Source organism: Falco peregrinus, chromosome 7, assembly GCF_023634155.1.
Source record: "Falco peregrinus isolate bFalPer1 chromosome 7, bFalPer1.pri, whole genome shotgun sequence".
Lineage (NCBI taxonomy): Eukaryota > Metazoa > Chordata > Aves > Falconiformes > Falconidae > Falco > Falco peregrinus.
In genome coordinates, this window is record NC_073727.1 from 78,505,860 (window position 1) to 78,531,542 (window position 25,683).

Here is a 25,683-nt window from a genome sequence, read left to right on the forward strand (position 1 = left end):
CCAACCGCACCTTTGATTTAATCCTTAATAAATGCTGCTCCACTTCTTCGATATCTTCAGTGTTCTCCAAACGTTCATAAGCTGCAGTGGTAGTTCCCTTAATCAAATTTAGAGGCAAAGCTGACATACCATAAGCCTAAGATAAAAAGGAAACAAGTTGTCAAATTTTATGTCACATGTTTTAATCTGATTAAAATATATTGTCTCTAAGGGATCACTGCTCTTATCCTCCGCGCCCCCACATTCTAAGGCAATCAATTTTTTTCTTTTTTTTTGAGCAAAACAAGTATGCTATGCAGATTCCAGCACGCCACATTGTTCCAACAGTACTTCAGTGTCTCTCAATCACTAAGACAGTAGCATGTTTGAAGACACCATACAAGCATAGCCCACTGCAGAGTCATCAAGCTAGCCCTGGTTGGGTTTTTTTTGTCAAACCATTTTTTTTTTTTCAAAAACCTTAACTTTCCTACTTTAGATCATAATCAAAACATTGTGTAATACAGGAATTTCTAGATACTGAACTTCAATAGTTTTAGAACCAAAGCATACACAATTTCTTTGTAGCCAGTAGTTTTCAACGTATGTTTTTAAAATGAAATTACATAGAAAGTACTTGTTTCACTGAAAAAAATTATTCAGTAGGAAGACAAAGAAGTTAGTTGAACACCTAAACTCAGTCACATTGCAAGACTGCTTAGATAGCCATTCACATTCATAATTTTGTTAGCATTTACTCCTAGTTATAAATCCTACACCATTCAAAGTTTTTGCCAGCTTCTGTATCAACATTATGCGTAGATTTATTCCATTGAGTCTGTAAGCTTTCCACCAACATAACCACCAATGGATACCAGAGGCAAGGTAAAGAAAACGCCACTATCTCCTCCAAGCTGTCCTGAGTGTTACAGATCTAGGCCCAGGTCAGAAGTTCCTCCAAGCAGTTTAGAGACTTTAGCTACTGGCTTTTTATTTTTTTCACTGTAGGTGGGAGGTTTTTGGTGACAGGTTATTCTTTGTGCAGAGCTCAGCAGGAAGGTTCTACTTTTCATTCTCTTAATCACAATTAACACATACATTTTTACTAGAATGCTTGATATCTGAATATTTCCTAACTTCAGAAATGAGCAGTTTTCTAGATTTTCCACAGAAATACCACTTGCTCCTTCGAGTACAGCTTTACATTTCATCCTGAGAATATATTTAACACAAATGCTAGTGTATTACAAGTGTCACCATACATGCTATCAGATCACATGAGCTTTCTGTACACCAGACTTTGCTTGACCTCCTTAAGAACCTACTTAAAATGTCTCATGCATTGTACTCAAAGCAAGACACTGTCCATTTTTTTTCGTGTATTTTTCACAATGCCACATACTCTGCCACCAATACCCCTATCTAAGTTCCTTTAACAAAGGGGTCTTATGTACTATTACTGTAGCCCAAAGCCACATTAACTATATTAAAATGGTTATTTATTTAAATTTATATCGGACACTAAGCCCACAAACTTCAGTTTCAGTCTGCAAGCAACAGTATTCCATGATTTAAAGAAACATTCCCCCAAGTATTAGGCTATGAAAGCATGAAACAGAAGTTTAGCAGTCTGATAGCCTTGTTCGCTTACTGTGGAATTGGGCTTCTTGTGTTCAGAGTAACAATTACCAGTAAATTGTTGGAATGGCATCAGTTAAGTTCCACAAGCAGACAGCACGTGTGTCAACAGGCTTCAAACTCAAGGAAACAGTGGTACCTGTTAAGTCACTTCAAAGCATTTAAGTAAGGGTAGGAGAACAGTATTTTCTTAACTATTTCTTGAAGTATATATTAGTCAAGACATTCAGCTAGATCTTTGAAAACTTGCACTACATGGCTTTTTTGCGTAGCTATAAAGCATTAGATTTGGTTTTACCATCAAATCCCAGATAACAAGGTAGGCTATTAGCTATCTGCTCAGCATTTCAAGGCTTCCCAACTAACATAACCCCATTTGTCACCCAAAAATACAGCTAAAAGAACTTAGCAGCAGCACTGCTTACAGACTGTTCCAAATTAAGTTAAACTTTTTTTTTTTTTTTTTAGCTACAAAAGGTAACTGGCAATTTCAGTCCCAATGTTAAATAGCTTTTAAAGCAAAAAAAAAAAAAAACACTGTAAGAGAGACATCTCTTATCACAGACTAGCGATGGCAATGAAATTCCATGCTTTCACTAAGACATTCTAGAAATTCTGGTTTGAACACATCTATACAACCACAGAAGGGTCTCTACTACAAGATTAACTATTTTAGGTAAGAAAAAAGAATTTACCTTAGGCTGGACTTTACAACTCCGTCCACAGACATGGCTCAGTTCTCCCTTTAGACTATCTCCTTTGAGAGCACTAAGCTATTCTGCTATCTACAGGAGCTAAGAAACAGTCTCCTCCAGTCATCCTCTTCTCTAGGCTGAAGAAAGAATTACTTCAACCTTTTCTTTATGGGTTGTGTTCTCCAATTCTCTATTCACTTTCACAAGCCTCCACTGGAGCCTGTACAGTTTCCCAAACAAACTGGGGGACCAAAACCAGACACAGCATTCCCAGGTGCTGCTTTGGAAGTGCCAAGTACAATGAAATTGTGTCCCTTGATCTACTAGCTATGCTCTTGCTGATGTACACCCAGGACTCTGCCGTTCTCCTGCAGGGCACATTGCTGGCTCACGCTCGGCTTGCTGTCCACTATGACTTCCATGTCCTTTTCAGAGCCATCTCCCAGACAGACTCCAGAACAAACTGTTGCTTGGAATTAGTCCACTCCAAAAGAAGGCCTTAACATCTGCTAAACCTGATGCCATTCTTATTGGCCTAAACTTTCCACTTGTCAATGTCTCTACAGTGGTTCTTCATTCTGTTGTATCTACTTCTCCCAGTTTGATACCATTCTCAAACTATATGACTACATACTCAACTCCATCACCCAGATCATTTATGAAGACCGAGAAGTATTGAGCCCGTATTGACCCCAACGAGCTCATTCAGGTCTGACTACTTGAAGCATAACTCTGGAATTTAGGTGAAAGTACAAACACCATCCAATTTCGTAACTGGAACACATGCTCCAATCTATTCAAGGTCCCTCTGTGGAACCAAAAGCGTTTCTTGCCAGAGCCAAAAACCAATTCAGTATGTAGAAACACATAATGAAACATTGCTAGAACAACAGCTCTACACAATTTTATAAACCTAAGCTTAGAAGCAATTTGATTTCATTATTAAGCAGAGGCTTCCACCTGTTCTTCAAATAGCTACCATCAACTAACAGATACCAAGTATTTACTCAACAGAAATAGTTAAGGCATAAAACTCAGAGTTTAAATCTTCTAAATCTAAATTTCTACAAAGCAAACTGCAACTCTTTAAGTGATGCATTGTTTTGCTGTTTTCACTGATGTGAATTACATATTTGAGCATCAAGCTCGCTCTAATGATGAAGGCAGTTCAAGTTCTTTCCTTGAATACAAAAAAATGATAATAGTCAGATGATTATCCAAGCAAGCTCCCCATCATCAGCGGGGGAAAAAGCCACACTGGTCCTTCAAGACATCAATGTACAGAATGAGGGGCAGAAAGATGAGTCATGTGATGTGCCACAGGTCTGAACAGAAGCTTTATTAGTTCAGTTTCAGAGCTACATGTCCGTTCAGGCTGATGTACAACTTCCAGGCTGTCCTGAACAAAGTTTCAAACCCCTGGGTTAGTGCAAGTGTTAAGTTACTCAATGGGCTATTATTTTGGGCATCTGCAGCTCAGAAAAGCAATGTATCAAAGATAGTACAAGAAAACCAAAGCTGTTCAGTAAAACCAAGAGAAAGCTCACCCCTGAAACCAACTGTTGGTTCAAAATTTGGAATATGAATAAAACCAGATCAGAAAAGCCTTTAAAGTAATTAAGACAAGTTAATGTATATACATTAGCTTTGAAAAAAACAATTAAATCTTGACATGTTTACCCCACTGAAACAAGTTTCCAGGGCTTGTTTTTAGACAGTCTTTGCATAGAAGCATTAAGACAGATAAGAGGCACTGCACTGAGGAGTAAAAACAGTTATCCAAGTGTAATAGGCAATTAGGGCATACATCGGGGTTTTCTTCCATATAGGTTCTTCAAAATTAAGTTAACATAGTACTAAACACTAACTGTGCAGGCTAGTATCTGATAATATACACTGCAAGGTTAGGGCTTTAAAGTCTCCAGCTGCTGTCTCTGCTGTTACTGATCAGTTTCATTGAAACTGTTTTACAGTACAAAAAATTAATCTATATTTATAGTTAGAACAACTTATTTTAGTGAAGATTCCCCTATCTAGAATTCTCACAGGTGATCCATATAAGAAATCACCCCCTAGCAGTTAGCTCAAGTGCTAGAAAGCCAAACCCCAAGAGCTCACTGCCTAGTAAATACAAATTAAGAGGTATCATCCCTGAGCAGGTGCATCATTCCAATTTGAGAGTCTGCCCAGAGGCAATACAGATAATCCCTGGGTGGATGAAGTTCGTATTTATACTTCATATATTTCTTGAATTAGGTGGCCTTCTAGTCTAAAGGAGAAGAGGAAAACACCTAGAACAACTTAAAGCAACAGAAACCCCAGCTTACCTAGCCTATAAAAAGAACAGTCTAAAACTTCTTAAGACTTCTTCCTTATTTGCTATTCACAGAAGTGGTAGCTTGGCCTGAGACAGGAATTTGCAAGGAAATCTGTCATCAGTAAAGCAGAAGCCTGTAACTCACATGAAAGCAACACTTAGTTTAATACTGGTCATGCAGTATCAGTAGGCATTGAAGAACAGTGAGAAGCATACACCCCAGCCATTCTCTCAGCATGCCACTGAGCCCAAATATACCCTGTACTACAGACAGAGCACTGAAGTACTTCAAGAGGGACCACACGAGCATTGCTTCCAGTTTACTTCATTTCTCTTGTGTCTTTTTCCTTCCCATCCTATCCGCAGCAGATCCAGCTATTCTCCTGTCATTCCAAAGCTAAGATTTAGAAGAAAGAGTTGCTGTTCTGATCCTTTGGTCTCTTGCAGACTCAGCAGCTTACAACATTTCAGACTGTCTGAATTCCTAGCCCATGGCTAGTAAAGGCAATAGTCTTTCTTATTAATGGCCGAGTATGTTAATAGTCACTCATAAGCAGAGGTTAGAAAACAAGTGACCTTGAGACAAGTTGTAAAATCACATTTCACAGAAGTTGCAGCAAGTATCTATATCAGGGACAAACCCTTCAGTATTAAAATGATCCAGAAAGGTTTTCCACCGAGAACCATAACTGGTAGTTTAACATTTTTAAGTTGTACAAGCTACCAAAGAGTTCCACTGAAAAGAGTGTATTATTACAGTGGGAACAGCTAATTATCAACCACATCAGCCATAAGCACACAGATCAGTCATGAGGAATACAGAAAAAACCCACATTGAACTTAATATAGCAAATGCCTTTACAAAGGAGTTAAAGTTAACTTTCAACACCTACTACAAAAAACCTGAAGCCAGCTGGCATGTAGTTTAACTAGAAGTTAATTATGTTTCACTTTCTACATCTGCTATGTTGTGCTAATAAGACAGTCTAACTTGTGGCCAAAAAGGATAATCTCTCCTTGTCAGAGATCAAACAGAACATGTAAGTTTTCTGATCAGTTTGGTACACAACCAGCACCATAACTGAAAGTAGTTTAGCAACCTTTTCTGGTTAAAGACATTTAAAAATTAAACCTGTGATTTCAAGAAATTAGCAGAAAGTACTTGCGTAGCTTAGCAGGAAGACTCCCCATTCCATTTATTTTTAGAGGTCCATATATCAAGCATGTGGCTTTTAAGTGTTGTCACTGAGGTGTCTTAAGAAGGTGTATATATACATCTTGTGCAGAAAGCGTAAAAGTTAATACTGACAAACATTTCTTGCGTAGCACTGCCCTCTAGCGACGTCACGTGAAACAAACGAATGAGAGGCCTTGCTGTATCGCTGTATAAAAGCCGTTAGAAATGCCCACAGCTTTAAATATTGACATTCCTATTTTCTTACAGAAGCTTGCTTAAAGATTTCATCTGAAAGTGTGACCATGAAAAGACAAAATTTTCAATTCTACGAATTAGACGGCGATCAAAAATACATCTATTCAAGTTAAAAACAGCTAAACTCCATGATACGTAGTGCTTTAAAGAAATACAATTCAAGTCTTTTTCAATCTCATTGTCCCACATTGATATATAGAAGAGACTTTTTGTATCCATAGCCTAAATAGCTTTTTATTTGATTTAGACTAAGCATGAGGGAAGTCATGTTATGATACCTTCTATCCCTTTAGCAATTTATATAGTTCAGTTGCCTGTACTGAATATTTTTTGTTCATATGTATACATATGAATTGTATACATTTCATATGTATACAATGTACTCTTGTTAGCATTGCTTCTGATTGAGCAAGTAAGCTAGTCCAATTCAGTAATCTCAACACACGCAAAACTTCTGAGCTTGTGTAAGAAGAACTAGGACTCCACCTTTCTTTAAACTGTACCTTTCTCCTCCATGCACCTAGACTGCACAGTTTTCTTGAAAAGTAATCTGACTCTACAAGTAATAATCATCTGCTTTCTCACATTAAAGAAACCTGGTTATCTACACCTACTACCATTCTAAACATAAAAGTTAGAATTAAAGAATCTTATTTCCAGAACACCATTAAGCATGGTAAACTGTGACAGTGGTTCACACATCCTCCCTAAATTGTGAAGAGCAAAGCAGAAAGCCTCCTAAAAGCATCTGAAGATGGTAGACCATCTCATGGACAGTTGTTTTTTTGTGTGTTGTTTGGTTTGTTGTTTTTTTTTTTTTTAAAAGCTCATGCCATACAGTTTGGAAAATCATTCAATATACCAAGTAGTAAAATCTTGGTTCTTTTATGGGAAGTTTTAGTATTCAATTGTCATAGCTATAACAACATGTTTGAATATCATTGCTATAAACAAACAAAAAAACCCTATATCTCAAAGCTTGAAAAGACTGACCAAACTGAACTGGTATGTTCTGTATGGCATTTCTTGCATGATCTGTTATGTACAACATGAACAATGCATTGAGTACTTGCTTATCCATTTCTCCAACATGTATCTTGCTACACATTCACCTTGACTTTTCATATTAATGTTCTCTCTCCACCATACAGATTCACAGATTGTCTCACTTATTTGTCAGTGTTTACGTGAACAAAAATTAAAAACAACCAACAAAGCAGAGTCAAGGCTTTTAAGATGCAGAAAACAAGTATGACAGCCTCTACACTACAGTTGTTCCACTACACACAAAACCTGTGTTTGCTGGAGTTATCGTCCGTAAAAAGTTAACTGTCTACGTTTAACAATGAGCTTAACTGTTTTGCCCAGTTGCCATCATCTGCATTGCTCCATCAAGTTTAGAAGAACAACCAAAGAAAAGCTTAATCTCCTTTGAAGTTGCAGCTTTAAAAATCTCAAAAGTACAAAGCTATCATTGATCCAGCAGTTTAGTATCTACAGGTGTCCAAGAGTGCAGTAGGAATCAGGTTGTTAAAACAAAGAACACTCAAATTGGTTTGCTGGGTTGGGTATTTACTGCTTCATGGAGAAGTGAACATAATCAAATAACCACATTTCCTTTAAATATTTAAGAACTGACATTGAAGTGATGAAGTGGTAATGGCAATGAATGCTACTAACTTCTGGATTTCTTAATAACTGATGTCTATTTTAAAAGTCAGTCATAAAGGAGTGCTTTTAAGGTTAGACAGATAAAGAGGCTTTAGCTGCTTTGCTCTTAAGTCAACTGTAAGAAAAGTAAATCATACTCTGGACAAACTTTAGGCGTGAAAAGTTCATTAAATCTGTCATTAAACAAATTGAGCTTTGTAACATCACCTCTTTCATGATGGAGGAAAAAGCATCACTTTACAATTTAAGAAATCAGGTAATAATTATTAGATGTTTGGAAAAATTACAGCACCAGTTATAATCATCCTTCAAGGACATGCTAAATGAGATGCACAAGATCACTCAAAAATTAATCTGCCTACCATTGTGAGTAATATGTTATTCTGCCCTGAATTCAAATAGCAATCTGGAGCTGACAGCAACTATTGTATTAATACCTAAGGCAATGCAAAACCATTTCAATGCAAAACACATTAATGGAAAGAATAGATGCAAACTACATCATCTGTGAAACTGTTTCCAACTCCACCCCAGCCAAAACCAGCACTGCAGCCCTGATTTATAATCTTCTTGTTATAACCCACGTTTATAGACATGGAAATCTGTCACTATAAATCATCAAGGTCATGGATTTGCAGAGCCCCCCTGAGGATCCCTTGTTCACATTTCTTACAAAACAATTTTAAATATCAAGTACTGTACTTCAGTTACGCATTACATAAATGCCAACAAAGTAGACTGTTACTAAAGCTTAAAACCAAAAAGCAACTACCAATTCAGGCTTCTGATGAAAACTGAGACATACCAAGAAGTAAGGCTAAACAATGTTACCCATTTAAACATTGTGTGTACTTGGTGAAAGTGATACCTTAAGCTCATCAGTAATAAACATCTCTATCGCGAAAATTTGCAGACTTCATCTATACTTTTCATAAAACCACTATTACTTCCCCTTGAAAAGTTAGAAATCTAGACTATAAATCTTCCCTAGTTGCATCTTTCTCCCCTCCTTCCCAGTCTTCAAAGTGCCAGTTAATGTCAATAGAAGATTACTCTTCAGTGTACTCGGCAAGGAAATGCAACATGTCAAACTACTAAGATGTCTGCTCTAGTTTATGCTTATACACTACCTTCAAAATTTTTAGCCTCATACTAAATACCTTTTTCACCTTCCCTTGCAATCAAGTATTAGAGAAACTCTTTCCTGTAGAAGGCTAACACTACTGAAAAAAGTTCAGACTCAAGAATCGCACAGCCCACAGTCGGACACTGTTACAGGTCCAGAGAAACCAGTTGCCACAGTCTGCAGGTCGGTCCCAAGTGTCATCACATGGAGAACTAAACAGAACAAGCCAATTTATTTTCTGCTTAAAGTGTAGAGTTCAAAGCCTCTCTCTAAACACTCCTTTCACTTCCCTTCAATTATCTTCCTTGCATCTCATTTCTATTCTCATTTGAATGACATGGTGTTAAGAAATGCCACATAACATTTAATTTGCTTCTTTAGTCAAATATTAGCTGTTGACTCCTGAAATATTTCATAGCAAGCATGAAATTTGAATTCAAAGTTAATTCTTAAAATAACTCTTGTTTTTAACCAAGAGCATCTGCAAAACCATACACCATCTTCTGTATTAAGTCATCACTGAAAGAAGTTCTGAGGAAGCCCTGACCTTCCCTGGGAGAAGCAACTTTTACATTAACCCCTTAATATGGTAATTTCTATGTTATTACTCTCCCCGTGATTTATCTTGTGGGATGAGAAGCTTTCAAGTTCAGTATGTATTGCTAATCTCTCCCCAAATTCATAATTAATACTTCACAGAAAATGAGGAACTCAGTTTTTTCATATCAAATAAGTTTTATTTCTTCAGTTCTAACAATGTTATTTCATGCTACCCCATTCAGAAGCTGGGGAGAAGCTCACAACTCAACAGCAAAATTCTGCATTTTTACTCAAACTACAAGAGCAGCTTGTCTCTACATGTATCACTAGGTCAAACTTAGTGATCCGATTTTGAGGTTTCAAGCCACAGAAAATGAAAACCAGCAGGCTAACATAATGATAGCTGTGTTGAACTGTAGTGTTATCTACCTTTCCATCATACTCAATAACACAAGTCCTCAGCTGTCAGCAACTCTGGTCCAGCACACCACTTTGATTTGTATTGTCCCTGAACGCCACCTCCCCCCCCCCAAAAAAAAAACACCAAACAAACATGCCAAATGTTACAATATCGTGTGGTCTGATAAGTAGTCTGTTCTTCGTTGCACGAATAGCTCACAATGTATATCAGAGTAATACATGAAATCAGCCTGGGCCTCGAGAGGCCCAGAACACTGGATTGATGCCAATGATATGCCTTAAAAATAGATTTTAACTACATTAGTCACTGGGGTAAATTTGTTAGTTCTATAATTTAAACTTTAGCCATTTACAATCCAAAGAACACCACCCCCCTGCATCCCTCCTCCTGTGGAAGCAGAATATGCTTTCACAGAGAAATCCTAGGAGCACATACATACAAAAGTAAGCTTTTGCTCTCAGTATCTACTCAAATTCAAGGCTGCCTGCTGTCAGTGCCAAAGCTTCTTTTACCCAACTTCTCACAGTATTGTGTATTACCACAATGCGGAAGTGCAGTTTTAGAACAGCCATAATCTAATTCTTCACACTCAAGGCTACACACAAAGCAGTATTGTTAACATATGTTTGACTAATTGTAGAATGGACAAATTGTGCACCAAGCAACTTAAATAGAATCACTCGATTCATCTGTTTCATGGTAGTCTTCCACAAATAACATTTCAAGAGGAACTCAGTCAATTGCAGTCAGTGCAGGCACAGCATTCCTATTTACTTTCAGATTTTATGTTGAAGTAGAAGGCTTTCAACATAAAATCATTATTAATTAGGTATGAAAGTACTTGCTAACATGTCACTTATTACAATACGACCTTCACTAGATGCTCATTTAGAAAGTTTTTTTTTTTCTTTAAAAGGGGTGAATATGAGTATACAGAAGAACAGATACTCCCATTCTTAACTCCCCTTAAACAATACAATTGCAATGCTGGCAATGGGAACATCCTGAGAATATTCAGATGTCAGGGGAATATAACAAAAAAAATCAGTTATGTCTAGTATGAATCCTCAGCTCTTAACTAGTATAAACCAAAGATCTGAGATCACTTCTCTTCAGAGACAAGGTAACTCAGATACCACACATTGTGTTCCTCATCTATTCTCTCTACCCTTTTTTCCCCATCATCTGCTAAGCATTTGTGGAAGATTTTGAAGTATCTTTGTTCCTGTGTTCACCCTTATATAAAGCTATTCTCTTTTTGTGCTTAAAAAATAATCTACCACCAATTACCTATTATTAGTGGTTTGATGACTAAGCACAAATGCCTCCCACTTTTAGAAACTGGGACAAACATTTTAACAGGTATGCAGAAGGCTGGCTGAAAAATACAGGAGCCTAACTACTTATCAGATGTCTGAAGTCAGAGGCAAGCATTAAAGACTTGCCCATGCACTAATGCTTTTGTCTTATCTAGGTGATTATTTTTTTATTATAGAAGACTAACAGCAAAAAATCCACAACGCAGAGAAGTGGGAAGTTACCAAGAGACAAACAGTTACCCCTTCCAGAATCATGCTTCTCCTCCTCCTAGTCAAAGGGGGTAGAGTAATTCAAACTTGTAGACAGAGGCCATACTCTGGGCCAGTCTCTCCCTAAGGCTTAGAGAAGTGTGACAGACCAGGAACTTTTCACTGCTGAAGTAACTTCTGCATTAAGTCATACCGGGAAAAACCCAGCCAACAGCATAAACTGAAATGCAGGTACATGGCATCCACATGCTATCGAGGTCACACTTGCAATTCAGACCATGAGAACAGCATTGCTCATATGGAAGCCTGACCACCACTGGCAGCAGGCAAAGTGTTACAAAAGCACTGCAGCACAAAAAGAAATAATCTATTCCTCCTCCAACTTTGAGCACAGACCTTAAGTGGTTTTCATTCTCCATGACACATTTGTACTTTAGTCCACACACGTATCAAAGCCAGCTCCCTGTGTCAGCATAAGATTCTACGATTGCCTGCAAACATGACAAAAAAAACCAGTCTCATATCCAAGGTGGACCATGACCACTTTTCTGTGTGAACTCATCCCTAGAACTTTTGTGAAATAGCTCCTCCATTTCTCCCACCCTGCCCTAACACCTACCATAAAACAGAAGGGATAGTTTCAGAACAGATCAAATACAGCAGTTAAAAGTAAATATGAATTCCATGTCCAGGAATTTGCACCGACAGTTTGGTTGAAGTTTTCAGAGCAAAAAATTAGACTAAAACCTTATAATTAAGGCATTCAGAGCAGGCTATTTTAGTTCTTATGCTTGATGTTTCACCTTAGTTACCATCCAGTATCTGTACAAGTCCTAAATACAGCAAGACTAAGGCAACAACACTGAGGACAGAGGTGTTGTCTTCATCTGAGAAAGCACACAGACAGACAAACACAGCACACTGCAGTTACTGAACATTAAATGCAAGTCACATATTTCCAGGTTCAGCTAGTTTTGAGGACAGAAGCATATTGTGATACTCGGCTGAATGGTGCTTACAACCAATCCATACTCAAAAATAAATAGGGAAGTAACATTGTAAGTAAGGAATATTAGCAATAAGTTACAGAACTTCCAAACTGTTTACATTTCAGTCAGCAATAAATTTCTGCAAAATAAGACAATCTTGCATTTTAGATGCTTATAGATGTTTACTAAGAGTTAAAAACCCATACTTGGGTAGCTGCTTGAAGAAAATACTGAGGATGTTCTCCCAGCTGATGAGTTGCTTCTAAATTATAGTCTCAAGGAAGCTAAAAAACACTACATGTGCTCTGCAGTAATGTAACTGCACAAGAGTATAATCTTTCCATCCATGATTATGGGGAACAATTTTAAAAGCTGACATATTATTACAGGCTAAGCAAAGGTCTGGATCTTTTTTGACAAGCATACAATCTAGATGGCAGCTATACAGCCTGGATGATCTAGTGAACCATGTCCATCAGAAAAAGCTTAAAATAATAAATAATTTGGGTCAAGTTAAAGCACTTAGTCAATGGGACTGAGAGCAATTCAGCTCACATGAGATACCTACTAGTTGACCCACCGAATTGCTCTCCTACCTACTGCAGAGCCTGACAGCCACTGAGCTATCAGTGTTCTGACACATCTAAGAACCTGTACCGAATTGCCTCCCATCATCCCGTTCTAACTTAGACCAGCTGAAGTCACTAGTATAGAGACAGAAAACCATCAGCTATGCTCGTTACTCAATTTAGGTTTAAGAGTCTAAATGTATATTTAGCAGGTACTTTACCCCCTTACCCAGTTATTAATAGAATACCCTTCTCTTATATCCTTAGTCTATGATAATATTATCCATTATCCTTTGCCTGACAGCAAGCTACCACAAAACATTTCCTCGGCTAGCAAGGCTTCAAAATAGCGTATTGCATGAGCTATTGTTATGGTGCCACTTAAGAATTTACTAGCAAAGCTACATGGAAATAACTTTACTATGTTACAGTCAGGCTGCAATGGAAGAGAAAGTTATTTCAGCAAGGACATTGAGTTAAAGATTAAAACCTATCAGGAAAACATCATTTACTGACAAGTTTTAAAGCTTTGTCTGCAGCTATCTTAAGCTTTGATGTTTCACCTTAGTTGGAAAATTTTACCTTGATGACAAGTTAATACATGCATTACACAGACTGATTATTCAGTGACTGAAGAAATAGAACAGATTGGAAAAACCAAGTGAAAACACAAACATCAAATGTTGGCCAAAATGTAAAAAGTTAAAATGGTTCCTCTCCTTTGAACATAAAAGCAGGAGTCCAGCAGTTGAACTAACATAACCATAATCATGATTTATAATCAGTTACAGAATGAACACTTTCAAATCCTTCTAAGCTACAGAAGGAACTGCAGCAGTTTAGTTGCATGCCTAGGACTAACAAAAATACTTCCAAGGCTTTAAAAAGCAAGCCTCTAAGCAGTTTCAAACCATTTGCTTTTAACTTTTTTGGTACTCTTGATTAAAAGGCACACATCACAGAAGATTTTTCATACTTAAAACTGAATCCTGACATGCATGGATATTTACCCTTACTCAAATTCTAGAAACAGAACTGTGAAGCAATGCTCTGTTAAAGACATTGCTTTTTCATTTCTTGAATGAAGAACAGCTTTTTACAAAAAGGGAAAGTTATGATAGAGAACATTGTGTACTTTACAAATCAAGTTATTCTGCCAGACTTTTCATTGCCAAGCTCTGCAAAGATAAAACTAAACACGTAGAAGAGTTGTATCAAGGGTTACATTCAGTATTATAGACTGACCAGACTAAGTCTAGGTTGTGCCATCATTCAGTGATTAAAACAAGCAATATTTAGTTTTCCACTGCTGCACAGGGAAAGAGACAAAGGCTTAAAACCAGACGGAGCCAGTGAATGTGTTACAAGCCATAAGGAATAATGTGATCTCCCCTTGAGAAACACATTGAAATTAAGTCTGATCTGTACTCAAGTACTGAAACAGTGGTTCTTAAACTCACAGTAAAAAAAGTTCCTCTCATTCCAAGAAATTAAAAGTAGTGTTTCAAACCATGAAAATTCAGAGCCAGAAGATACTGTTGTAGAAGCTATTTAGCATGATCACAGTCTTCTGTACAGGTATAGCCCATGATAAGTGCAAATATCATAAATGTAAAAAGCTGAAACATTTGCATAACAACTTACTGTGTAAGTGATAGCTGCCAGCATTCCAATCACAGTCAAGGAACTAATGGAAAATGAAAGAGCAGTCAAGCCATCTGGGGGAAAAAAAGAAGAAAAAAAAAAAAAGCCTGGTGAAAACTCCTAGAGATATAAGAACATTTCTTCCTGAACTGGTTTCTTGAAGTATTTAAGTTAATTAGAATGAAGGAAAAAAAAAAAAAAAAAAAAAAGACATGGTTACCAGTCATAACAACTCAGATGAAAATTCACCTAGCATAGGTTTTCATCGGGAGCAGATCCTCCACCAATACTCCAAGAAGCAGGACAGTCATCTCGCCTTTGCTACAAGTTCCCAAATGTTGCATTCAAATGGTTGACTAGACACCATGAACTTGCTCCCATAGCAGTATAATGCCTCTTGACTTATTTCTGGCCTCCACAGGGTATTGTTATAATTCTCTCAATTTACATATGCGTTCTGGACAGTTCATCTTTGTTTTGTTTATCACCTGATTTCTCGTAATAAAGCACTATCCAGAGGAATCAGGGCAAGCATGGATCCTGTAACAACCAAACAAGCCAGACTGCATGCTTCAGCTTCACTCAGATCATATACAACAGAGGTCCTCAAACTACGGCCCATGGGCCAGATACATCCCCCCAGGGTCCTTAATCCGGCCTCCGGTATTTACAGACCCTCCCCCCCGCCAGGGGTTGCGGGGGGGGAAAACCAAGCAGCCACAGATGACTTCTGCCACTTCATCCGCACGCCGGCCCCCTGGTTAAAAAGTTTGAGGACCCCTGATATACACCCAGATGTACAAACTGGAAAAAGGTCAGGGGATTAAGTAGTTACTGTAGCCTTACTATCACTCTAGACATGAAAAGGGATAGTAGAAGAAAAGTGTTAAAAAACTCATCCCCAAAGGCAACAAACTCCCAGAATCCTCCTGCATTATTTTATTTTTTTTTACAACAGTCCTGTCCCTAACCTCACCATGCAGGACATAACATGGCAAACTTTTTTGGTTAAACAGTTGCTTTTTATTTTTTGACAAGCATATTTTTTTTTATATTATAAAATTAACTTTAAGCAACCAAGTCCAACTTTACACCCAGCCATAATAGTTCAGCTACTTAGTGTTCTCCCTATGTCCTGTCCTCCCCTCCAGTCAATTCAAGGATTTAGAGCACAAAAAATTTATTTCTACTCACACAGAATTATCAGCCAGTTTCCATTCATTACCTGGTCTCCATCCCTTTTCCTGAACATAGCATCAGGCACTCACAAACTGAGAAATCTTGTTATGGTTATCCTCTATGGGAAGCTGCATCTTTCTTCTGACCAACCCTATAGGCCTCCTTCCAAAAATATCAAAAGCTAGTACAATAGCACAACGAAATCCAACTTTGCAGCTCAAATTTGCTAGGTAATACCAAACAACTTTGCCAAACCTCACAGCAATATGTTCATAAGCATCATACTACAGCCATGTTTAAAACTGGAAAAACCCAACTCAACAAACAAAAAACACACAACCTAGCACCATTTCTCTTTTAGTGCTTGTGAAAATTTTACTTGTGTTCAAGTTTAGGGGAAAAGCCTCACATGTAAGTGACCACTATTTCCAACGTATCACACAATGTACTTCAACACATTTGATTATCCTCCTGCACATGTCTTTGAAACCAGTATTTAACATCCATTTAATAAATGTTGAACTATGTTCAATGAAACACAAAGAAACTAACTGGCTGAAAAATGGGTAATTGTACACCAGAAGTATATTATCAGGTTCTGCCTCAGCAGATGAGTTTGCAATCCCACTACAAACCGAACAGACATAGAACATACATCTAAAATTAAGATCTTTGTTTTTCTTGGGTTAACTGCAGAAAGACAAATGAAAATGTTAAGTTAATATAGGAACAGGATAACATGTACAAGAAAAGACAACAGGCAGGAGTTTTGTCCTCATTTCTCCAGCATCTGGAACACAAGAGAACTTTAGCAACAACACTGACCAGAGACTTGATGGCTGCGGAATAGCTCTAGAAAAAAAAAAAAAAAAAACCACCAAATGGGGCGGGGGGGGGGGTGTGTCTTTGCAGACAGCAAGCTGAAGAGAAGAAAGCAGTGTGCCCTGGCAGCACGGTAGTCCAACAGCATCCTGGGCTGCAGCAACAGGAGCGTGCCCATCTATGAAGAGAAGGGACCATATCGGGAATACTGCAACCAGTTTTAAGGTTACCACTACAGGCAAGACAGATAAAACTGAGCAAGTTAAGGGGAGAGCTGAACTGGTCAGAGCTTGCAGCATAGGCCTCGCAGAGAAGCTAAGGGACCCAGTCTTGCTCAACCTGGAACACAGGCAGCTTTGGAGAGGCCTAATACAGCTTGCCTGCTTATCAAGGAGGTGGAGCCCAGGCTCTTCAGTGGTGCATAGTAGTTCAGCATGAGACAATGGATAGTGTGCCTATCCACACTGGATAAGAGCAAAAGTTTTTTTCCACTGAAATATCCATCCTTTGGTTTTTTTCAAGAGCTAGCTGACAAAGCCCTGTACAACCTGGTCTGACCTTACAGCTGCCTTCTTTGTTGCAGGAGACTGGACTAGATGACCTGACGTCTCTTCAGTCTCAACTATCCTATGAAATTAAACTTCACAAGAGAATGCTGGTAGAGTCAGAAATTAAAAACCAGACTTCTACACCCCAACCCAGCATCTTAATCATTAAGTCTTACTAAAAATAAGCATTAGTATACTATGCTTTCATAGCAAGGACATGTAGAGCACTGCATATTTAACTAACAGCCATATCAAGGTAGCCTAGAAAAATCAGCTTACATCTCAGCTCAACCATTGTCACTACGTGTATAAACAGTTTAAGGACCATTTTATTCTGTGCTGTCAGAATACTTATGAAGCAAGAGTAACACAAACAGGCCAACAGCCAAAATTACAAAAGAGCTATGGACTTGTCTTCCCTATTTCCTATGCTTGCAAGCACAGCTTAAAGCACAGCGTGTATTAGCATGAAAGACTGTGAGGATGTGCAGTCAAAAGGCAACAAGAAGAGCTTTGAATATGTGACCAGATGAAGATGAGGCAAAACGTGGGCCTGCTGTTGAGTGGGGCAGGGGCCCTGGTGACATAAGACATGGAAGAGTCTGAGGTACTGAATGCCTTCTTTGCCTTGGTCTTTACTAGCAAAAACAGACTTCAGGAAACCCAGGCCCAAGAAACCAGGGAGAAAGGTTGAAAGTAAGATGTACCCTTGGTAGAAAAAGATCAGGTTAGAGAATACTTAAGGAAGCTTGACTGAGTTCATGGGCCCTGAAGGGATACATCAAGTGCTGATAGAGCTGGCAAGTGTCATTGCAAGGAACTTCTAGTGAGTACAAAATTCCTAGACTAATGCAGAATGCAACTTGACCAAGGCTCGTAGCATTACATTCCAGAATATTCAGACAGAAGTCAATACTCTGATACATAGCAAGAATGAGGCACAAATCAAAATCATTGAATGGTTTGGGTTGGAAGGGGCCTTAAAGACCATCTGGTTCCAACCCTCCTTGCCATAGGCAGGGGTACCTGCACTCTGGGCAACTTGTTCCAGTGCCTCACTACCCTCACAGTAAATAATTTCTTCCTCATATCTAATCTAAATCCGCCCTCTTTCAGTTTAAAGCCATTCTGCCTCATCCTATTATTACACGCCCTTGTAAGCTGTCCCTCTCCAGATTTCTCGGCGACCCCCTTTAGGTACTGGAAGGCTGCTATAAGGTCTCCCTGGAGCTTTCCCCAGGCTGAAAAACCCCAAGCCTCCCAGCCCATCTTCACAGAAGATGTGCTGCAGCCCTCTGATCATCTTTGTGGCCCTCCTCTAGACACACTAACAGATCCATGTTTTATGCTGGGGACTCCAGAGCCAAATACAGTACTCCAGGTGGGGTCTCACAAGAGCAGAGTAGCCTGGCAGAATCGCCTCCCTTGACTTGCTGGCCATGCTTCTTTTGATGTCACCCAGGAGTCAGTTGGCTTTCCGGCCTACAAGTGCACGTTGCCAAGCCATGTTGAACTTCTCTTCCACCAACACCCCAAATATTAGAGCACTTACGCATTTGGGTTAACGTTTGTTAGACAAATTTAGTTAGCACTTTTCTGGAAACATTTGGAAAATGACAGCAAGTGTCTTAGCTCACCTGTAAAAACACATTCTTCACACGTTTGCTATGAAAGCACACCTTGGCTAAACACATGAACTGCATAAGCTAAATGTTAAATACAACTTCAGGGAGTTTGGCCTTCACAATAGTTCTTTACAGCCCTAGCAAAGCAGTGAAACAAATGCAAGCAAAACATTTAAAGAGGACAATAGTAGGAGAACAAAGGGGGGAAAAAATAAGACACACAGGATTTTCCTGTCTAAATAAGCAAAATCATTTCATAGTCATTCTTACAGTGAACAGCAGTACCGCATTTATCTAGGTAAGCACTCAAAAGTTGTCATACAACAAAATACAGATTCACCATACCCTAAAAAACAGGGAACTTCATTATTCAAGTAACATTTAAAAGCTATGTTAAACAAAGACTCCATAGAAAAAAGTATTTTCCCCTCTCCACTACTAATATAGGACACAACATTGGAATCTTTGCTGTCAAACGGGGGCTGTACTGAAAGCAGACACTGCCAGTGTCTCCTCTCTTTAAAGACAGATGTGTTTTTTGTGTTTTTTTTTGTCTGAACAGAAAGAACAATCCTATTGCAAAAATTTTGTGTAGGTGTGCAGTTAAAGTCAAGTTAGAAAACTGTCACCACAGAAGTTAGTCTTCTTGTTCAGTCAATGATGAGTATGCCAAAATAAGTTAGTAGCAAGTTGTGCAAAACTCAGAAATCTCAAACTTACGACTACTTCCAAACTCTTCGAACAAGAGTTTCACTTTCTCCCACTCTGTGGAATTCTTCTTATTGGGAATATCCAAAGGAACAAAGGCACTGTAACAAAGAAAAAAAATAGTTTTGTTTATCCTTACTAGTAGAGTATCAAAAGAATTCTAATTCCAAGAAAACAGAAAGCCATTTATTCCTGAAGAAAAATTGTATGATGTTAGGTTTATAAAATTCTGAAGGCAATGTTTCATTTTAATCACATTCCTGTCAAATGTTATATTTAGATCAGCAGAGTTCATGTGTCTGTGCAGTGTCAGGTCTGCAGTCAATGAACAAGTGATTTTCCATTTATCAATCCTAACAAAAGGTAAGGACCCTACACTCAAGCATCATTAAAAGATGTATTAATCTGATTTACTATCCTAGTTTGACAGGCATGCAGAGGAGCAAAAGCCAAAAAAAAGCTCAAGCATCAACTGAAACATATTCTCTTGTAAATCCACACTTCTGGAAGCTAGAATAAAACAGTTAATGATTCCCACACCAAGCATTAATAAAAGGGGCATGTTTATCTTCCATTATTACAACCAAAACAACACATATGCTGCATTCCATTCCTTGTTCTGTAGTTGGCCAAGAGAACTGAACTGCAGAGAATGTAATTAAATATTTTTGACATTCCAATAAGCAGAGAGTACCAAAGAGTGCTCAGAACAATGTCATGTTGAACAGTCCCCTAGCTGAAGCTTCTTCCTGTCAAGTCTGCCATCTAAAGTCCAATAATAAGAGTAACTCTTCAGCATGTCCATAGACAAGCCAGCTAGTTTTGTTACTGATGGAAAACCAGTACCTCCATACCAATCTGAAACTATAGCTTTCAGGCATAAACCAGAATACCTTCAAGTCACAAGGAAGTCAGATTTGGAGGGAAACATTTTAGGTAAAGAATACAAGAAACCAACCCAAAATCCCAAAGATACTTGTGAGCATTTTTTATGGACTTCTGTAAAGAAGAGTGTATCATTAGATCCCTGCTTCAAGTCCCAATAAACCAGTGAATAACAAATATGCATCCTCCAGGAGTATGCCTTAAGCTTCAAGTACAGAACATAAGCATATATTTCAAAAGTTGGTGCTAAACTGTGTGCACTTATCACATGAAGATCAAACACAAACTCTGGAAAGCTTAAGTTTTAAAGATTAAAATTTTAACTTGTAAAAGTGTTTGATTCCTAGCTTCTTGACTAACCAGTAGATTAAGGCTAGCATTTACTTAAGTTAACCATGCTTGCCATTATTGATTTTGTCCTTTAATCTGGTTCTAGTAGAAATTCTTTCTGTAAAATAGTACCCAGGCAAAAATCAAGACACAGGTATTAATACAGAGTTTGGCAAAATTTCTGTTTACAAGAGATAGCAATATAATTAACTGCAGGTTTATTTGCTAAAAGGAGTTAAAATAGGAGATTGGGAAACTAAGCAAGCTCAAGTTCTTTTATTTTAGCATCAATATAAACTTGCTATCTATGGACCACATGCAGGGAAAAAGTGACATGGAAAACCATCCTGATACTTAACTTCCTTGCCTTCACCACCCCCACCAGCAATAGGGTTTAAGAGTTTTTTGGGTTTTTTTCCTGACACTACCTACAACCAGCATGTCAAAGGACACAAATCAGAGCAGAAGCCACAGCACCCATTATACACACTCTTCAATTAACACTCAGCTAAACCTTGACTGAAGGAGATGGACATCAGATTCTGCTCCTGCTCAAGTTCCATGCATCAAGGGCCTCAAAAAGGAATGCAGGAGCTATAAATTCAGGTAAGATTCCTGCATGCTTGGGAATTTTCCCATCCTGAACAGGGTCCCTCAACTAGTAGCCAGAAGGCTAACTAGCCCACTTGGACAGACTTTTTGGACTCTACCTTAACAGGCCACATAAAGAACAAGACAGAATTAGCATGCCTAGCCATCTACAGACCTGCATCCAGACCATGCTCCCAGAGTATCTCCAAAACACAGACCATCATTGCACCGGCACAACACACAGCAGTTTAGGCCTATTCATGCACGCTAAAGAAGAAGAAATTTGGCAAAAGCCTTGGCTATTTTGATTAAATGGTCAACACAGCCTGAAGGCCATAGTAGCCATCAACAGATTAAGAAGCTTCCATGCTAAGTAACTCCATTCACCTGTCATCACTGTGACAATACAGGTCATAGAGTTATTAAAGAAAAAAAAGAGTACAAGTGCTAATGCAGGGTTTTACAGGTGTGGCTGCGAACTTGGTGCAAGCAAACATAGAAGCTCAGCTGTGATTTCTTACACAGAGTTCTGGACACAAATGAAATGAGTAACTGCAGTTATTTTAAGAATAGAAGCAAACTACTATGCTGTTTAAAAAAACATCCTGGGAATATTACGATTAATATTTAGATCAGTAGCTAGGCTCCAGAACAAGGAAGTAAATGCAAGACAAACAGTTTAAATATTAACTTTTGGTAGGGTTAATAACACACAGGTGTAGATAGGCCAAGTCTCATCCTTAAATCAAGGAGTGCCATTAACTATCATCCTTAGGAAAATAATTTCTAGCACACTAGATTTAAACTAATTGCCCTAGAGTACATTTTGCTATAATATAATTTGCATAATTATTTATAGGCTATTTAGACATATAATCATAGCTTTTTAAAAGCTACAGTTCTAGAAAATTGCAATTAAACTGGTTACCTTCAAACAGGCAGGGAAATATTCCTTTTTGAACCAAACATTCATTAGCCTCAAAAGCAAGCATTTTAGTTCAAACCAGACACTGTATAAGTTTGCCTTAACATAGGCAGTAGTATCTCTAGTCCCTTGGCTCCAGCACATGACATTTAGAGTAAATAAACCATATTCAAGCAAAGAAGATAGTTTGTAAGGGGAAGGCATTACAAGTAAACATTAGTTCCAAGTAGCCCAGTACAAATTTATCCTATTAATTTGCTTTTAATGGTACTCTGCACAAGGTTACTTGTGTGCAGAGCATTTGAGTGCTACTGCAGACATACAAAGCCTCAGGTGTGGCAAAAATGTGCAGAAGACAACAAGAATACACTACTCCTGCTAACAATTTACACAACAGAATCCTGCTGATTGAGCTGTGTTATCATCTTTGAAAAAACCTCCAAGGTCATCTGGCACAAAACAGATACCATGTTTCCCAAAATAGTCACATAGATCTCTATTGGGGCAAGGTAAACATCTGGGTAAGAACAACATAGCAAGCTTAACACAACTTTTACAGTTTCTTTGAGGACTGCTGACCAAGAAAGAGATAGGGACTTCTTGTGCAGACCTGTCTTTAAAGGAACCGAGCTATTTATTGACCTGTTCTAATTATACAGATTACTTCCTAAAAATCAATCAGGACAGAGGTTGTCTCAATACAAAACACTAGTCATGTAAGTGCAAGAAGATAGACTATCTGCTAGGCGCTTAACAGGAATTACTCCAACTCCTCTTGCTATTGTAACCTGTGTGCACGAGTGTTCTAGTCCATTAAGACTAGCCTCCTAAAATTAAATCCAGTACATAAAATTCCAGTCTGTTTTAATGTTGGTGTGATCTCGACCACCAATAAGAAAATCTGCTACTGTATAGGCAGCACTGCAAGACTCGTCTTCACTACCACATTCAGTTGGGCCATCCACGTAGAAGCTTCAGCTCCAACACTTCTATCTCTTTCCTATCACACTGGGACTTCTGAGGGTGCTCTTTGCCCTTGCTGTGCAGTCAGTTGGCTAACCAAAATAAGTAACTTCTTCATAACAAACGTACATGAACAACTACACCCACTATTTACTACTACACTAGAACCAAAGTTCACATTTTTCTTCAGCACAGTCACCTTATTTGCTTCCTTATAAACAGAGATGTTAAGTACTGTAGTTTCCCTTAAAGGGGACAGACAAGAATTATATTCTTCCGCAGCATCATCTTAAGTATCAAGGGTGCTTTTCTATTCAAAGGGTTTTAGGATGATGCTACTATTTAATCATTATCATCTTGAAAACAAGCAACCTCATGTGTGCAACAGCAGAAAAATTATTCCAGTTAGAACACAGAAATACCTGTAAGTACAATACCTATAAGTAACACAGTCCTGCCTCCCTGCAGCAAATACTCCAGCTGTTTTGATCAGTGAGTTTCAAGACCATGCCTGTGGAGAAGCACTGTTCAGTAACTAACTTAGTCCCAGGCCAAGTACTACAACTGTCTGGTTTGCAAGTCCATCTCACTGTCATATGGCACAGTATCAGAGGGGGATTGTGGAAGCCACTGTAATTTATAAGGTGTGAAGACTTTAAAGAACAAGCCTAAGAACACAGAAGACAATGAGGAAGTCAAGAATCAAGTTCCATCTTACTGGAAGCGAGGGTCAAACATGCTTACAGCTACTGCGGATTCAGCTGACAGCTACTGTAGATACTGCAAAATTGTCTCAACTGGATATATTATATAGTGCATATATACGCCACGATGTGAGCCACCAGTCAGAGAATCTCTTTTTGTCAGAAGCTTTAGTAATATTTCTAGATTATAATTAAGCTAACTCAAATTCCTTTAGTCTCTCATAATAGCAAATGCATAAATTTTAATTGAAAGGATATACTACTTAGTTTTGATAGAACACAAGGTACATTTCTAGAAAATTCCAGTAAGGCAGTATACAATTAGAAGCATTAATTTCACTCTGGTTTCTACTTCACACTTCGGTACTTGGATATAGATAATTTTAGCATATATTTTGTAAGTTTTACCAACTTCAATGCTGCAGTCAAAATGCCAAAAAGCTTACGACACAGCATACATTAGGAACATTCAATATTGGTGTGCATGTCATGCTTAACAGTGATCTTAAATTTGTAATACTGCTCAGAGTTTCAGAATAACAGCACTTGCTGCAAACAAGTTACCCACTTCAGTAATGCCTGCCTTTCAAACAAGTACCCGCAAAACATTCACCATACAAGGCACCATTATGTGGTTAACCCCACACTATACTTGTGTCCTTCACAGAACACTTCCATTTAGTGAAGTACTGAACACTGAACATCAATTCATATTCCTAAAAGCGGTTTTGGGATGTCCAAAAAAAGCATTTGATAGCAGCAAAAAACACGAGCACAATTATTTTATTCCTTGTGTACGCAGATATCAATACAACTGTATCACAGCCATCATATCCTTGGTAGACATTCACACTGCACAATCAAGCAGAAGCACGAGTACCTCCACAATGAAGAAAACTATTTTAGCTTCCAGTTAAACGTTTATTTTTCAGGTACATAATTATCAGAATATTTAAACCCTAATAGGGATTAAGCTAGATATTCATTATACAGATTGAGTGCACCATAATCTATTTTTTTGATCTTGCACAGAACAAAATTCTGTTTGGGGTTCTATTTAGTATACGCCCTGTTAATGTTTAATACAAATACTTACCCAATTAAGAGAAGAACTGCACAAATTGTGATGAACCCCAGAGTATATTTGAGTGCAGTTTTAACCTGCTGTATTAAAGAGAAAGGTAATATATTAACATAAAATAAATCTAAAAGGCGTTTATCCAACAAGTTATGGCAAAGCATACTTAGCATAACAGGTGTTCTACAAAAGAACCTCCACAGAACATATAAGTAGTTTTAGATAGGTCGTAAGTATACATTATTCTTGAAGAGTCTCATAGTTTGAGAGCTATGAACAATTACACTGAATTATGCTTCCATCAAACTATGCACTTGAGCAGCTGTGGCCAGAAGACAGGGTACATTTGTTCAGTGCAAATAAAAAATACTTCTAATCATAGACATAATATAAAGCATTAGTAATAAGAATTTTGAGTTTTTCTCATGTTAAAGTTAGAACTGAATAGAGGGGGAAGTGATCACAAATAAAAGACTCATTGAGAGAAGCATTTAATTTGAGAAGTTAGCACCTTACTGACATGCATTTACTGCATTTCTTGGTATGTCGTGCACATCAAAATTCATCAATGCATTACAAAAATAACCAAGTGCTAGCTTCAGGTACATTACTACTGCCTACTAGAAGAAAAAAATGCAAATGCTACAAGGAAGATACACAAATTTAGTGTCTATCTCAGTATAATCTGTCCACCTTCTACTTCAAAAACCTTTTCATACATGTTTTTAATTCTAAGGAAAATCTAATGTAAGAAGTTTTAACCTTCTGTATATGA

The 25,683-nt window shown here is 38.0% G+C and overlaps 1 protein-coding gene across 1 annotated transcript in view; it reads right to left on the minus strand.

Annotated features, from left to right (window-relative positions):
• LMBRD1 (LMBR1 domain containing 1) overlaps positions 1-25,683 on the minus strand; it is an 80,259-nt gene that overhangs the window by 33,417 nt on the left and 21,159 nt on the right. The window contains exons 5-8 of the mRNA XM_055810758.1: positions 24,927-24,994; positions 19,445-19,533; positions 14,551-14,624; positions 11-136 (exon numbers count right to left, since the gene is read on the minus strand). Coding sequence (XP_055666733.1) covers positions 11-136; positions 14,551-14,624; positions 19,445-19,533; positions 24,927-24,994 — 357 coding nt within the window. The remainder of the gene's footprint in view (positions 1-10; positions 137-14,550; positions 14,625-19,444; positions 19,534-24,926; positions 24,995-25,683) is intronic.